We start from the raw sequence: 17,672 nt of genomic DNA, 5'->3' as shown, positions 1-17,672 counted from the left end.
AATTTTACTGAATTCATTTATTGTTTCTAACAGGATTTTGTTGTTGATTCTTTATGGTTTTCTACATATATGATCATGTCATCTGCAAACAGATATAATTACTTCTTCCTTTCCAATTTTGATGCCTTTACATTTTTATTGCCTCATTACTCTGTCTAGGACTACCAATACTACGTTGAATAGAAGTGGCAGGAGTAGGCATCCTTGCTTTATACCAGAAATTAGAGGAAAAGCTTTCAGTTTTCCCCTCAGTGATTACAACGTTAGCTGTGGGCTTTCCATATATGGGATTTATTGTGTTGAGGTGAGTTCCTTCTCTACGTAATTTGCTGAGAGTTTTTTTTTTTTTTTAATATGTGCACCATCCTTGTATTCCAGGGATAAATCTCCCTTGGTCATGGTATATAATTCTTTTAATGTACTGTTGAATTCAGTTTGCTAGTATTTTATTGAAGATTTTTGCATCTATGTTTATTACAGACATTGGCTTACAGTTTCTTTTCTTATGGTTTTTTCTCTGCTTTGGTATTAGGGTGATATTGGCCTCAAAAAATGATTTGGTAAATGTTCTCTCTTCCAAAAAGTGTTCTATTTGGGGGAAGATTAAGAATGATTGGTATAAATTCATCTGTGAAACCATCTGGTGATGGACTTTTCTTAGTTTAGAGGTTTTTGATTACTGCTTCAATCTCCTGACTTGTTATTGGTCTGTTCAGATTTTCTATTCTTGACTCAATCTTCAGAGACTGTACACTTCTGGAAATTTATACATTTCTTCCAGGTTCTCTAATCTGTTGGCATATAATTGTTCATAGCAGTTTCTTATGATTCTTGTTATTTCTGCATTATCAGTTGTAATGTCTCTTTCATTTCTTTGATTTTATTTATTTGAGTCTTCTCTTTTTCTTAGTCTAGCTAAAGGTCTGTCAATTTGTTTCTCTTTTCTTAGTTGCATTGATCTTCTTGTAGTTTCGTTGACTTTTTTTTCCTGTTGTTTTTCTGGTCTCTGTTTCATTTATTTCTGTTCTGACCTTTGTTATTTTCTTCATTCGGCTAATCTGGGGCAAAGTTTGTTCTTCTTTTTATAGCTTCTTGAGGTATAAAGTTGGTTTATTTGAGATCTTTCTTTTTTCTTAATGTAGGCATTTATCACTATAAACTTCCCTCTTAGTACTGCTTTTGCTGTATTCCATAAGTTTTGGTATTTAAACTTTTTATCTTCATTTGCCACATGACACTTTTTAAAATTTCCTTTTGATTTCCTCTTTGACCCAATGGTTGTTCAAAAGAGCATATTGTTTAGTTTACTCATATTGTGAGTTTTCCTGTTTTCTTGCTATTATTGATTTCTAGTTTCATACCACTGAAGTTGGAAAAGATACTTGGATTTCTATCTTCTTATATTTAACAAGACTGTTTTGCATATTTATTAAGACTTATTTTGTGTATAACATTCTTTTGTTGTTAGGTGAAAAGTGCTGTACATGTCTATTAGGTTCACTTGGTCTATAGTGTTGTTCAAGTCCACTGTTTCTTCATAGTTTTTCTCTCAGAATGTACTATCTATTATTAAAAGTAGGGTATTGAAGTCTCCTACTGTTATTGTATTGCTGTCAATTTCTCCTTTCAAATCTGTGAATATTTGCTTTATATATTCAGGTACTCTGATGCTGGGTACAAACATTTATAATTATTATATCTTCTTTTTGAATTGACCCTTTTATCATCATATAACGACCCTCTTTGTCTCTAGAGACAGTTTTTGACTTAAATCTGGTTTGTCTGGTATAAGTATAGCTCCTCCTGTTTTATTCTGGTTAACACTGTCATGGAATATCTTTTTTCCATCCCTTCACTTACAGCATATATGTGTTCTTGAATCCAAAGTGAATTTCTTATAGATTGCTTATAGTCAGATATTGTTTTTTTTTTTAATCTATTCAGCCACTCTGTCTTTCAATTGGAGAATTTAATCCACTTACATTTAAAGTAATTATTGATAGGTAAGCTCTTATTATTGCCAGTTTGTTAATTGTTTTCTGATTGTTTGGTACTTTCTTTCTTCCTTTCTTCCTCTTGCTTTCTTCCTTTGTGATTTGAAGATTTTTTTTTTGGTATTGGTATGTTTTCATTCCTTTCTTTTTATCTTTCATGTATCTACTACAGTTTTTTTCTTTATGATTACCGTAAGGTTTACATAACACATCTTATAGTTATAATAGTCTATTTTAAGCTGATAAGAACTTAATTTTGATTGCACACAAAAACTCCACACTTTTACTCTACTATCACATTATATGCAATTGATGTTATAATGTACATCTTTTTATATTGTGTATCCATTAACATAATTTAATTATAGTTATTTTTAATATTTTGTCTTTTAACTTTGACACAAGAATTAAATTGATTTAACCACCATTATAGTAATAAAATATTCTGTTTTGTCTATAGTAATACCTTTCCCAATGAGTTCCATACTTTTTATTCTCTCATATTGTTGTGTCATCTCAACTTAAAGAACTCCCTTTAGCATTTCTTGTAAGGTAGGAATATGGGTGATGAACTCCTTCAGCTTTTGATTGTCTGAGAAAGTCTTTACCTTCCCTTCATTTCTGAATGACAAGTTTGCCAGGCACTGTATTGCTGGTTGGCAGATTTTTTCTTTCAGCACTTTGAATATATCACCACATTTCTCACTGGCCTGCATAGTTTCTGCTGAAAAATACATTGATAATCTTATGGGGGAAGGGAAGGTCCCCTTGTATGTAGCAAGTCATTTTTCTCTTGCTGCTTTCAAATTTCTCTTAGTCATTAAGTTTGACAATTTGATTATAATGTGTCTTGGTGTGGGTCTCTCCAGGTTTTTTTTTTTTTTTTTTGGTGTTTTTTAGACTTCCTGGATGATGTCTATTTTCTTCCTTGGTTTGGAAAATTTCCAAACATTATTTCTTTGAATAAGCTTTCTGTTCCCTTCTTTTCTCTTCTTTTGGAACTCTCATAATGCATACATATCCACATGATGATATATATGCATAAGTTTCTTAAGCTAATTTCACTTTTTTTTTTTTTTGCTCCTCTGACTGTAGGATTTCCACTGACTTGTCTTTGAGTTCACTGATCCTTTCTTTCCTCTGTTTGATCTAGTCTGAGCTAAACTCCATCTATTGATTTTTTTTTCCATTCAATTGTATTATTCAGCTCTATGATTTTTTTTTAACATTTTGTCTTTGTTAAACTTTGCTCATAAATTGCTTTCCTGACCTCAATGAGCACCTTCCTGTTCATTATTTTGAATTATCTGTTGGGTAAATCACATATCTCTATTTTATTAGGGTTCATTTCTGGAGAGTTAGTTTGTTCTTTTATTTGGAACATATTTCCCTGTTTTTTTCTTGACTCTCTCTGTGTTTTTCTCTGCATTAGATAAAATAGCCACCTCTCCCAGTTGAGAGACTGGCCTCAAGTGGGTGATGAACCCCAATAATCAGCCCATCCAGCTACTCCAGATGCCTCTCAAATGTTTTTGCTAGTCTAACTTGAAAAGTTGTGACACTAGATGTGAAGCATAACCCCTTCCAGGGAGAAACTAGTAGCTGGGCTTTACTGCTGGAGCAAGGCTGGGAAAGGAGTTGTAGGAAGAGGCTCTGCTCATTCAAAACTGCCACTTTGTTCTGTGTAGACCCCAGGAAACTAGAGAATGCATGGCTCCATCAGCTCCCAGAGGCAGGCGAGTGAGAAGCTAGATCTTCAGGCAGTAGTCAGAAAAGTCTACTGTACTAGATGTGTAGTCCAGCTCCTTCCAAGAAGAAGATGGTGACTCGGTCACTTAACTGGAGCTAGCCAGAGGAAAAGCCATGGGAAGTGCCCACACACAGGTTCAAATGCCTAGGAGACTAGTGATTGCCTGTCCCATCAGCTCCCAAAGACAGCTGAGTTAGAAGTCAGACCCTGGTCAGCAACTGGAAAATTTAGTATATAAATGTGCATTCTAACCACTTCCAAGAAGAAGCTGGGAGCTGGGCTTTATTGCCTGCTCATTCTGAACTGAGCCAAGGGAAAAAGCTATAGGAATTGCTTGAAAACTACCTCTTTGTTCTCTTTGGTCCCAAGGAACTAGCAAATATAGGGCCCTGTCAGCTGCCAAAGATAGGCAAGCTAGTAGTCCCTCTGGTAGCAGCCATAAAAATTGGAGTGTTAGAAATGTATCAAAACCTTTTCTCCTCAAGGAGAAGCTGGGAGATGGGGGATCCCTCTCAACTGTACGATGCTGTGTTAAGAATGGAGTTTATGGTGAGAGTGTATCTCAGTTTCTCCTAACTGTTTTGAGGTGGGCATTTTCTTAGTTGACCAACATGCAGGAATTGCTCAACTCGTTTCTGGATTTCTCTCAGAGGCAACTGATACATGTGTAGTTGTTTATTCAGTGTGTTTATGGGTAGAGGGAAGTGTTGGGAGTCTCCTATTCTGCCATCTTGCTGAGTATAAAGCTATCCCTACTTTCTTTTTAAAATATTCTTTTTGTCTTTGTTGTTCTTCCGTTTCATTACAATAGGTGTAGATGTGGATTTCTTTCTATATATCTTGCTTGGGAATTATTAGATTTTTTAGCTATGGAGATTGCTATCTTCCATTAGTTCCAGGAAATTCTTAGTATTTTTTTATGCTTTTCCTCTTCTGTATCTTATATCAGAATATTTTAGAACTCGTCACACCATCCTCCATGTATCTTAACTGCTTTTAAAAAAAAAATCTTATTTTGTGTCTCTGCGGTGCATTGCAAGTAACTTCTTCAAAAACATCTTTCAGATCATTAATTTGTTATCTAACCTCCTGTTTTGCCTAACCATTGAATTTTTCACAGTTATGTTTTTCATTTTAGATAGTTCTGCCTGGTCAATTTTGATAGTCTTTTCTTCCTTCATCATACTCCTCATACTTTACTGAGTAGATGAGGAAATAATAATATATTAGGCATACTAATTTACATCTAATATCTTACTGTTTCAACATCTGCAGTGTTTGCAGATCTGATTCTGCAGTTTGCTCTTTCTACAAAATTTCATTCATGGTGGCTTGCTTATTTGTGTGTCTTGTGAGAACTTATTATCCTTGGACTAGTATGAGAATTTTTTGTGGACTTAGTGTATGGTGTAGACAGAATTTGAGTTTACTTCTGGCAGTTACTTGGAGATATTGCCAAGACAGGACAATTTTAAATTTTCAGTTAAAGTTTTAGAGGCTACACAGATAATATGACTTTTGACCCAAAGTCCAGATAAGAACAGACTTACAGTTAGAAATTTTCCAAGATGTTTTGTATATTTTTCTGACCTACCCATGGCTAATTTAAGCCAGCCAAGTTTTCCTACTATCTCCTGCTGTAGAGCTAGTGTTTTTCTTGTTTATCCAATGAGGTGGTCAAATAAAAGGATTCTCAGATTCATGTAAGGGGTCTCATGTGACTTTCCAGCTGACAAGCTTTGTCTTTTGTCCTCAGTTCATGTTCTTCCAAAATCCAAGCTACAGGCAATAATGAAAACCAAATTCCCCATATCGCCTAGCACAATGCTAGTGCTGGCTTGCTAGTTTGGTTTTGTGCTCTTTGTACCTGGCTAGCCCCCCAAAATTTCCCTAATTCACCTATCAGATTATGCATGTAGTTAAAAATATTTTATCTATTATTTTTAGTTTTTCTAGTTCACTATATTTCTAAAAACCAAACCATTTTTTCATATTAAATTGCTTATAGATATCACTGATGCCTATTTTCCTTTACCTCCTAAAAGCTAATTTGATTAATAGAGGTCCTGTTTTCTCCTTCAGGTGAAAACAGAAGAATATAAGGACTGCATACCTCAAAATTATTACTCTTAGTAAAAGGCAGCATAGCTTGGCAATTACAGAGAACCTAAACTAAGGCTAGATAGCCACTGAGAAAAGATTTTTTTTTTTCTCTTTGTGCTCCCTTATCACAGAAAGGTATCTGAGCAGCATATCACTCAGATATTTTCCTTGTGGTTTCCCTCACTATAAATTTGCATCCCAGTTAAACGTTAGGTAAAGTAGAATACAAACCCCCCAGTATGGAGAAAGGAGAAAAAACAGGGGTAAAGGGAAAATGCTCTTCACTCCAATATTGCAAAACGATAGGCACCATTCCTATATTCATTCTTTCCTTCCTTCATTCATTCATCGATATTTACCTAGCATTTACTATGTATAGAGCATTGTTCTAGGTGTTGGGGATACAACACTGAATAAAGGAATATATGAATGATGACCATAAATGAATATATAAAAGGAAGATAAGAAAATAAACATGACAGCTCTTTGAAAATGACAAAATACTACAAAACTCCTTTGTTATTATCATCATTATCACAAGAGGACCTGGATAATTCTGTGGACTATGATTATAAAAGCTGTGTTTTCCTTCCACATAAGAGCAAATATACCTTAGTAGACTTGGAGTTTCAAAGCAATTTTCACTGGCAAAATTTCTCACTTAAAGATATTTTCATAATTCTGTTAATCCATAGTTGGACACTTCTCAACTCTCATTCAGTCACAAATGCGAAAGAACACTCTAAAATTCACATTAGCTTTTCCAATAAAGAAATTGATCTAGCCTATACAGTGTTCTAATTCAACTTCTATTTCCTCCAACAGTAAATCTCAGGTTTCATTTCCACAACCAGACATGGACCAGAATGAAAGATTTAATGACGCTTCAGCTTGGTAGTTGTTGAGTAAGTGCTCTGATACATTTCTACACTATAACATTTAATGAGACTTACTCCCAACAGAGTATTTACTACATCAATTTATTTCATAGTATTATATTTGCAGAAGCAAGATAGAGCAAAGGTTATTTTGGATCCTTTACCAATAAGCTTCCTGTAAGTAAAGAAAAGTGCAACCATTTAATTTACAAAATCATTTAAAAAGGCTAAATGCTCAATAAATTCTGCTTTATCTAGTTCAGACAACCTCAGAAGCTATTGTAACTTGGATATAAAAATGTATATAAAATTCAGGCATTTTGTACCAGCTTTCTATCCCTAACTTTGACTGGAACTGAATTTCAAAGGTTGTTGATACAGTATTGGGATTTCTGGGTAATATCTTTGAAATTCCCTCCTGCCTTGATAAGAAGAAGGGAGTCAGCAACTTATCTTACAAAAGGGAAGACTCTATCACTATGCCTATGCCCACTCCCATCAAAACTACACCCATACACACACACAGACACACACACACACACACACTTTCTCCTCCTCTCCAACCACTGCCATTTCTTGTCTGCAGCAGCCACTTTCAACTAAAGTGAGAAAAGAGAAGTCCCTGAAGGAAGACAACTTCAAAATCTTCTATCTTCTTCTATAATCCTAAGAATATAGAAAAAGGTGTCTGGGGCAAACTGGACCTCTTATGCAAGCATCACCTGATACAATTCTGTTTAGTACTATGAAAACTGTGATACACAATCCTATCTGTCCACTCTTGCAAATTTCACCTCACAATACTAGTCACTCCTCATACACAGACTACTTCTACTTAAATAACTCAGGTACCCAAAAAATAATTTTTCACTAAAAAGTTATGCCATCTTTTGGAGTGGGTTACATATATAATTTCTCTGATAGTTCCAATAAACTAAGAATCGTAGAACAAGTTTTGTTGAATTTTGATTAAGCACATTAAGCTCTACCTGTGAGAATTCAATATAATACAGAAGTTGGAAATATCTTCTAGAGTCAGACATACTAGATTCACATCCTGGTTACTACCACTCACTAGCCTTCTGACTTGAGCAAGTTAAAAATCATACATAAGTCTCAGTTTTATTTTCTGTAAAACAAACAAACAAGAAAAAACATATCTTATATGGACACTGTAACAATTAAGTGATAAATTTATGTTAAGTGTTTAGCTATCAAGAAATGTTACATATTAATGTATGGGGACCTAATGTTCTGCTAGTATCACTGGTATAAAATTAGTTAGAAACATAATCTTGCCCACAAGGTGTTTTCAATCTTATTGTGAAGACAGAATGCTCATCTAATAGACAAGTTTACTGAGTACTCATTACACAGGGCAAACATTTACATGATGGGGTATTATTAAAGAATCATCACTAATTTTCTACCTTATTTAGACAAATAGGTCCTAAAATTTTCACATAAATGCTAATAATTAGGAAGTTAACAGATTTTTTCATTGATGCCAAAAATTAGGAATTTAATAATGTTAGGTTAGAAATGAAGAAACCTGTTTAAGACATGTAACTAAAGGAAAAGCATATGGAAAGGTTATTCTAAACTTAAATGAATTAGATATCTAATAAGTTTATTGTGACAGTAATAATGTTAAGAACATATAGGAATTATAGGTTATGTGTTTATTTTTTTAAGTTATCAGTTAAACTTTAGTAATTTTAATTGTGTTGATTTCTTGATTATGGAGGAATCTTCTGCCAAATAGTCACCTCCACAACTAATAATGAAAGCTAAGATTTACTGAACACTTATTATGTGCCAGTCACTGCTATTAGCATTTTTACATGTATTATTAATTCACTGATGCAGACAACACTAAGATACAGGTCCTATTATTATCCTCAATTTATAGGTGAGAAAACTGAGAGTTCAGTAAAATAGCTTTCTTAAGGTCACATGGGCAGTATCTGTCAGAGCTGGGATAGGAACTCAGGCATCTGGGCTCCTGATCCCTTATCTTTAAGCATTACACCATGTTGTCTTCCATTAAGCAAGTACTTATCTGACTTGGATAACCAATGATCTTTGACATCATACTGGAATGTCTAACAAATCTCTCAACTCAACATGTTGAAAACTGAGTTGTTGATCTTCCTCTCAAAAATGGCTTCACCCACAGTCTTCCCCATCATAGTTGATAAAAACTTAATCCATCCAGTTGCTCAAGCCAAAAAACAAACAACAACAACAACAACAACAAAAAACTTGTAATTATCTGTGGTAGACACAGAGGTTTACTGCCCATATCCCCCTTCCAGGTAGGACTTGTTGCCTACCTGTGGAGGGTGAGGCCAGCAGATGGCCCCCCAGCTGTCAGTTCCTTCAGGGTCTGCAGCAGCTGCAGAGGGCTTATCCCCAGCCCCCATGCCTGGAGGTAAGACCCTTCCCAGGGTAGGGTGACCTGCTTCCAGTGATTGAAAGAGGCCTGGCTATTTCTTGAGGTTAACACTCTCTCCAGGGCTCCCTGCTCATTGGTGGCTTTGTGGGTCTGGCTCACAGGGAGACTTCTTCCTCTGCTCAGACCTGCTCCCTTCCTCTTCCTTAACACATGTTAATTCCTAATAACACCTTGTATCCCAAATTCTGTCCAGTGTGTGCTTCTAGAGGAGCTAACCTGCAACACCAGCCATGACTCTTCCCTTTCTCTCACACCCCACAACCATTCCATCAAATCCAGTTGGTTCTACTTACAAAATTTAGCCTTAATATTCACTAGCCACCCTAGTCCAAACTCAAATGTGAGGAGTTCAAGAGAGCAGTGCTCAATTATATCCCAAGCATAAAGAACAGCGCCAATAATAAGTATTTGTGGAATGAATAAATCCTACATTTCATAAGTTTATCTATGTAAAATAAAGTCATCATTTCAATCTAATTAACAATCCCAATTTAAATGCATTGGCTTCCTTGGCAGAGATGTAAAGGAATCAGAAGTCTACTGATAGAATATTGTCCTGCTAATCAATTCTTTGGAAAACACAGACAATGATAGAGACTGATTAGGTCACTGGATTTTTATTTACTCATACTCTGAACTGCAACCCAAGGATCTGAGAACACACATCTATTAATTTTCATATTGGTACATCAAATCACATTTTAATTTTCTCTCAACTTACCTCAAGCTCATCAAGGGCACTTCCCAGGGTTGCTGCCTGAGGTTCTGGTGGGACTAGCACATTCTGGATGCCTTGTGAAGCATTTGAAATTACACTGAGGGCGTTCTGAATTTCTTCACAAACTGTGTCCTTGCTGGCTTTGAGGGAAGCGACATCAGAATGTTCCAAACAAGCTGAACAAATTGAATGCAGTATGGGGGAGTTCTCCTTCAATGAGGCCCGGGCACCTGCAATTTCATCCCTCTGATTTGGAGATTTTAGGTCCTGAGGAAAGAAATTAAAAGAGAGGTTACGGAAGAAAGATTTATGCCAAGAAGCTCCATTTTTCTGCCAATATAAATGAAAAGAATAGACACTAGGAATTCATAACTATACGTTAAAATAAAGGGCATAAATTATTTCTATACTCCTCCTGATTCTGTTAAAATTTCTGTAATAGGAAAGCTAAGCCATAGCAAATAAAGGTCACAATGGTACAGATGTGTGATAACTGAGTAACGCTTACATTTGTCAGTCATATAGTTATAAGTCAGAAAAATACTTTGGCTTTCACATTATGAAGTGAATTATAAGACAACTTGAATTACAAGGATGCTGATTACTTATTTGCATAGATGGTGATGATTGCATTTAACCTTTTTGTTAAAACTAAACCAATTAAGTTAAGAATACTAAATTAAACTCCCCACCATTCAGCTATCTTCCACTCATTTTCAGAAATACTTGCTAATAAGTTAATCCTGGATTTTTCTTTCTTTGACATTTATTCAAACAAATAGTTATTGAGCATTTAGTATATGCTAGCCCTTGTGCTTAGACGTCAAGTGCACAGAAGTGAACAATCCTACAAGGACCTTGTTCTCCTGAGGCTTATGTTCTTGTTTGAGGGGGAGGGGGCCTAAAGACAAACAGATAAACTAGGTAAAACAAATACACAAGACAATTTCAGGTAATGAAAACTGCTATCGAGAAAACACAACACTGACTGACTTGAGAAGAGAAGCTCTTTAGCTTGGGTGGTCAGAGAAGATATTGCTTCAGAGATGACATTTGCAGTAAATATAAATGAAAAGCATTTCAAACAGTGGGAGGAGAGGAAAAAGAAAGTCCTATATAAGTGATAGCTGGTTAAAACTAGCTCAATATACATTGAAAAACCCTGGCAAGTACTCCCTTAACCAAGAGATGAATGTTAACATCATCAGTGATGTCACATGGATGTCGGGTGCTCCTTGATATGTTGTGACAAGACGAGTACTTCATCTGTCTGGAATTCTCTCCAAAAGCCCACAGTCTCAGTCCAATCATGAGAAAAACAACAAACAAAACCAGACTGGGGAAAATCCTACATGATACCTGGACTGTATTCCTCAAGACTGTTAAGGTCACAAAAAACAAAGAGACTGATAAACTGTCACAGACCAGAGGAAACTGGGAAGACATGACAACTAAATGCAGCATAGAACCCTGGATCAGATCCTGGAACAGAAAAAAGACATTAATGGGAAAACTGATGAATTCCCAAAAAAGCCCGGAGTTTAGTTAATAGTAATGCATCAATGTTTGTTCATTGTGGCTAATGTAAGACATTAACAATGAAGGAAATCAGAAGAAAAGTAGATGGGAAATTTCTGTACTATCTTTGCAACTTTTCTGGAAGTATAAAGTTATTAATATAAATAAAAAGTTTATTTTAAAGAAAACTAATTCAAGGGAACTTAACAATAACTTATGCATTCCACATACAATATCTCATGTAATCCTTATAAAAACTCATGATACATATTATTCTCCTTTTTAAAGATGAGACAACTGATATCTAGAGAGACTGAGTTCATGATCCAACTGACAAAGCTAAAGGGTGGCATTTCTTGCACTGTAACCCAAGTCAGTGCAACTGCTAAGCCATGATCCTAACAGCTATGTTATACTCTTTCCTGCATGGGAAGGATTTCTCTTATTTGCTACTACACAAGGATGTGAGGACTTGTGTTGTATAATGACTTATAGTTTATAAAGTGCTTCTGGATAGTATCTCACTGATCATCACAACACCCTTTGAGGCAGTAAGGCTGGTGTTATTAGCCCCATTTTAACTAAATGAGTATTTAGTCTAAGGAGATTAAAAGGCTGATAAAAGAACTGAGATGTAAACCTAAGTCTTCTGATTGCAAATCCCATGACTTATTCACAAGACTCTGCTACCTTCGGATAATGTTACCTGAGGTTAATAAATGGCAGCACTACTATATTTTTAGCTCCTTCCTTTCTGAAAATAAAGGCTGTCTGCTACTTCATGCAGGATTTGGGGGTAATTAACTTTTTTTACAAGATGTAGGGAGGACAATTAGAAGTAGCTGTCTACCCACTGTTCATAGCCAGGACATGGAAGCAACCTAAGTGTCCATGGACAGATGAATGGATAAAGAACATGTGGCACATATATACAATGGAATATTACTCAGCCATAAAAAGAAATGAAATTGAGTTATTTGTAGTGAGGTGGATGGACCTAGAATCTGTCATACAGAGTGAAGTAAGTCAGAAAGAGAAAAACAAATACTGTATGCTAACACATATATATGGACTCTAAAAAAAAAAAAAAAGGTTCTGAAGAACATAGGGGCATGACAGGAATAAAGACGCAGACGTAGAGAATGGACTTGAGGAAATGGGGAGGGGGAAGGGTAAGCTGGGATGAAGTGAGAGAGTGGCATGGACTTATATATACTACCAAATGTAAAATAAATAGCTAGTGGGAAGCAGCCACATAGCACAGGGAGATCAGCTCGGTGCTTTGTGACCACCTAGAGGGGTGGGATAGGGAGGGTGGGAGGGAGACGCAAGAGGGAGGAGATATGGGGACATATGTATATGTATAGCTGATTCACTTTGTTATACAGCAGAAACTAACACACCATTGTAAAGCAATTATACTCCAATAAAGATGTTAAAAAAATAAATAAATAAAGGACATCTGCCAAAAAAAGAAAAAAGAAAACAGCATGTGCAAAGGCCTGAGGCATAACAGAGCAAGGAGTATGCATGCTACTGCAGGTGGCACTACAAGTATAGGGACGCTAAGCAAGAATGGTGATGAATCCAGCTAGAAACGCAGGCAGATGCCATGCTAAAGAGCTGCGAGAACAACAAGCTTAGATGTGTATTTTCAAAGATTGCTCTAGCAGTGACCATTTAGTGATTAGACAGAATGCAATTTCAGTCAGGGAGACCAGGCAATAATCCAGGTAAAAGACAATGAGGGCCTGAATGCTGAACACTATTGCTAGGCTGTAGTAGGATGGATCCAGAAATATTTAGGGGGCCAAAACAGTAAGACTCTGTGATACTTATATGGAAGGGGGTGGAGGTATCTAGAAGCATCTAGAAATTTGTTTTCGCCATTGTGCACATCGTGATGCATTCACCAAGATGGAGAATACAGAATGAATAATGCATTTGGAAGAGAAAGGTAAAGTACTTTTTGTCATCTGCGAAATGTGAGATGCCAGCATAATATCCAAATTAAAATATACTATACATGGATCTAGAATTGAGCTAGAAATAGAGATCTGTGAGTCACTAGCTCATAGCTGGGAGCTAAAGTCATGTGTGTGCAGGTTACAGGGCCTTCACCCAGGATGAATGTTACAATAAGGAGAAGAACCTAGGAGTCATCATAAGTTGTTTCTTGAAGATATAAACCTGAAAATTTTGTGTGCTAGACAAAGAAGCTAAATATGTATTGTAAATTACCAAGAAGGACATCAGAAGATACTGAACTCTCAAAAAACCAAAGAAGCTAGCAAAATCACATGCACACCCTAGAGTTTAGGACCCAAAGTACTGTGGATAATTATGGTCACTATACTTTAAAAAAAAGAATTAAAGAAATGTTTTTTAAAAAAGCGATTTGGAAGACAGGATGACTTCTGTATGAGGGAGTTAAAAATATGGGGTCTCTTTACTTCAAAAAAGGGAAATTTATATTGGAATACACATGATTTTTTTAATAACTTAGACATAATGAATGAATTTGACAAGTTGTTAATGGACTTCTTTACTAAATCTAGAAACAACAGATCAAAGATGAAGCTTTTTAGATTTGAGTGAAATCACTTAAAAATATATCTATTCATATTGCTGTCTCCCTCACTTCATTATACTTCCCTTGAATGAAAGCACTATAGCTTATTTATTTTTTATCCATTATCTAGTAGTACATGGCACGTATTAGGAGCTTAATCATTTTTTTGAAGAAACAAATAGACAAATGAATAAGAAATAAGTAAGAGAAAGTTATGCTCAGAAAGGATAAGAAACTTGGGATATGATTATTCCAAGAAATCAAATGTGTGGAAAATATACATAATCCGGAGTCTAGACAAACTTGTACATGATAATGCCACAGAAAGCTAAAGAGTAAAATTAAATTATACCTATCTGTACATCAAATGTTAGTGAAGCCATTGATATAACTGCTTTGGAAAACCGACAGTGCCTACCGAAGCTAAACATATGTATATGTTCATGAACGTATACGAACCAGCTCTATTCCACTCCTGGGAGAAGATACACACTTACAGAAATATATTCATATGCTCATTAAAAGACATATAAAAGTGTTCATAGAAACACTCTTCATAGAGCCCCAAATTAGGAACAACCCAAAGTAATGAGAATGAACAAAATGCAGTTACACGCTACAATACGAAATATGGAATGAAAAACACAAGACACAAAAGAGTACATATTATTACTTGATTCCATCTATATAAAGTTCAAACTCAGGCAAAACTAATCTATGGTATTAGAAATCAGAATAGTGTTTATTCTTGAGGGGCGATTAGAGACTGGAAATGGGCATAAGGGATCTTTTGAATTTTGGTAATTTTCTGTTTCTTGATCTGGGTGCTTGTTACCTTGGAGGTGGTGTGTTTAGCTTGGAAAATTCATTGACCTGTATGTGTATAAGCTGTACATTTTTATGTATGTATGTTATACTTCAGTTTTTAAAGTTTATACAAAATCAGACAAAACAAAAGTGTTAATAAAGCCAAGCAAATATTCACTGGTATAAATAAGCTATAGACCTGTCATGTTACATTTCCCATGATATTTAGGGAAGGATGAAAAAATTGGAATATGCAGTCCATTTGCAAGTATCTTCTACCAATTTAAGGGTTTCTGTTTAAAAAAGAAAAAAATCTAAATGTTTGAAAAATAAAAAAGGAAAGCTCCGATAGCTTGGCCATCAGAAAGGGCAAAGCTAAAGGATTTTCACAGCAATTGATTCCATATACCCTTGAACAAACCTGCATTTCAAAGAATCAGAGAAAACTTCCTTACTAAGCTACATCCCTGCCCAAGTAGAATAGCTCAGCAGATGCTCTGCTCAACAAAGCAGAACTGCATGCAAATTACTGAGTTTCTCTTCCAGGTGTTTAAATGAAGAATGAAGTTTCTGGAGCTGACAAACCCACTTCTCTGGTATTGGAGGGAAGGGAGCTCATAAAGAGTAGTTTTGTTTTCTTAAGACTAAGAAGACATGCAGAGAAAAGCCTAATGGATACTTTGCTATTTGGATTCCATTCTTGGTTGGCTTCTATCCCCAATCTTCTCTCTGCCAAGATGTTGCCTGCTAACTGCATCACTGGTCAGTGGGCAGCTTCATGTTCTATCAAAAAACAAAATAGTGCAAACACCTGCTAATTTAAATGTTTTTCTCCAAAATAAATTAGGAAGTTGAATACTTAGCCTTAACTGAGCTGAGGGATATAGGATGGTGAAACAAGAGTAGACTACAGAGATAAAAAGAAAGTTCTGAGGAAAAAAAAATGATTGAAAAAATGCAAGATTTTACAATCAAAACATTGTTAAGCAGCAGAGAGAGATCTTCACTGCTTTTCTATACTTATTTCCCATTTTCTAGTTCATGTTAGTAGGACAAATTCAATAAAGGAGAAGATAAAAGAATTCTTCAAATTCAAATAGAAAACTAAGAAACCATATAATGATTGTATCAAGATATCCCCAAAGTATGTACTCTGGGCCATTAATGCATACCTTAAGTAGTTGTAATACACCAAAGTGAATATTAATACCTCCAAAGAAACCTCTTAGGAAAGCAATATTACTTAATTCTAATGCAGACTACTGTGTCAGTTAAGAAAATGTATATGTAAAGTTCAGAAACACACTGTATTCATTTCATTTTCTATCCATCTGAAACAAATACAATACTATGTATTCATCTATTATTTGCCTTGAATTTATACCTAAAAAATAAATTCTATCTGGAGTCATGCATCATGATTAAAGGAAAAAGAATAAGCAGAAAAACATAAAAATAATGAGCTACTTCAATAAGATCTAGTTGCTGTACTTCATGCTTTCCTTCCATTTGTGTGTATACTTCATCACTTAATCTAACAAAATTCAAATATCCATAAATCAGAAAACTTTTCCCGTATAGATTAATTAACACCTATGGGAGTTAAGTTGGATTTTAACATCTAGTCAAGGATCAATAAATATCATTATCCTTACAATTCCTTATTTAAGTTTCTGTGACTCACTTGTCAGAAATAAATCACCATTTTCCAAATATTCTGGTGCATCTAAGAAAGCAAATAGCATCATTTAGTATAAATGGGATCCAAACTCAGGGATGTTGATGCAACTTCCTAGTTAAAAATCCCTTACATTCATGGAGTGGCTTATCCTGTTTAACATGTTTCCAATCATTCTTTCACAAAGAATCCCATGAGGAGACACAAAAAGTGTTATTATTTTTTTAAATTAATAAAAAGTTGTAGTGGTAATTGTTTTTAAGAAAGCCAACATTTATTAAACAGCTATAATGCTTCCTACATGAAAGCACTCTCTATTCTTTCTCATTTAATGGCCCAGCTATTAATAAGATCCAGGATTGGCTCCTGTCTTATCACTCTTTCTACCCAACACTATTTTTTTGTTATTGTCAGTAGCTTCATTATCTTTCACAAAGTCTGTCTAAGGACTTTCCTAAAACCCTACGGTTCTGTAGTAGCCCAAAAGAAAATACACATTTCAGGCATACCTTCCTGACAAATAACTGTCACACCTAATACAACTCAGATTAGAAACTTATTCCTTAATTGAGTTTCAGAATAAGACTGATAAGATAACCTCAGGCCAAAATTATAACACTAAATTAAAGTGTGATTGATAAGGTCATTTAGTTTGCCCCAAAATATAAGTGAATGATACATGAAGAAAGAGTAAAATTAACAAGTATCATCTTCACTATTTTAATCTACCTTTGATAAAATAACAACTCTAAACATAGCATCCTAGTAGTGATAATTTAATGGTTGATTTTCCCAGAGCAAAAAACTTTTTGGCTTTTAAGTTTAATTCAACAGGCTTGAAAAACCTGCTACAAGGTGTGACTTTAAAGCCAAGGGTGAAATGAGGCAAACGCTGAGCAACTCCAAGGCAGGAAGACTGTCTCATAATGAAAATAGCATGAACTTTGGGGTTACAATTCCAACACAAAAACACTCCAATAGCAGGAGCTTTTGATTGTAATAATTAACCTTACTTCAGCTACAAAATGGGGATAATAATTCCTACCTCACAGGGTATTAATGAGGTTACCTAATTTAATGTGAAACATTTTTTCAGCATTTTCTTACTTGACCTCTCTCTATACAGCAAACTATTGGCCATATTCTCTCCTTAAATATTTCTCCCCTGTCTTCTTAAATGACAATAGTGAATTTAA

At 35.1% G+C, this 17,672-nt stretch overlaps 1 protein-coding gene across 1 annotated transcript in view; it reads right to left on the bottom strand.

The window, feature by feature from the left end:
* The window catches only part of CTNNA3 (catenin alpha 3), a 1,728,069-nt gene that overhangs the window by 1,267,625 nt on the left and 442,772 nt on the right, over window positions 1-17,672 (bottom strand). The window contains exon 7 of the mRNA XM_061197871.1: window positions 9,905-10,168. Coding sequence (XP_061053854.1) covers window positions 9,905-10,168 — 264 coding nt within the window. The remainder of the gene's footprint in view (window positions 1-9,904; window positions 10,169-17,672) is intronic.

This window comes from Eubalaena glacialis, chromosome 1 (genome assembly GCF_028564815.1).
Source record: "Eubalaena glacialis isolate mEubGla1 chromosome 1, mEubGla1.1.hap2.+ XY, whole genome shotgun sequence".
Classification (NCBI taxonomy): Eukaryota; Metazoa; Chordata; class Mammalia; order Artiodactyla; family Balaenidae; genus Eubalaena; species Eubalaena glacialis.
The sequence above is the reverse complement of the archived record's forward strand: the minus strand, read 5'-3'. Positions and strand labels throughout refer to the sequence as shown.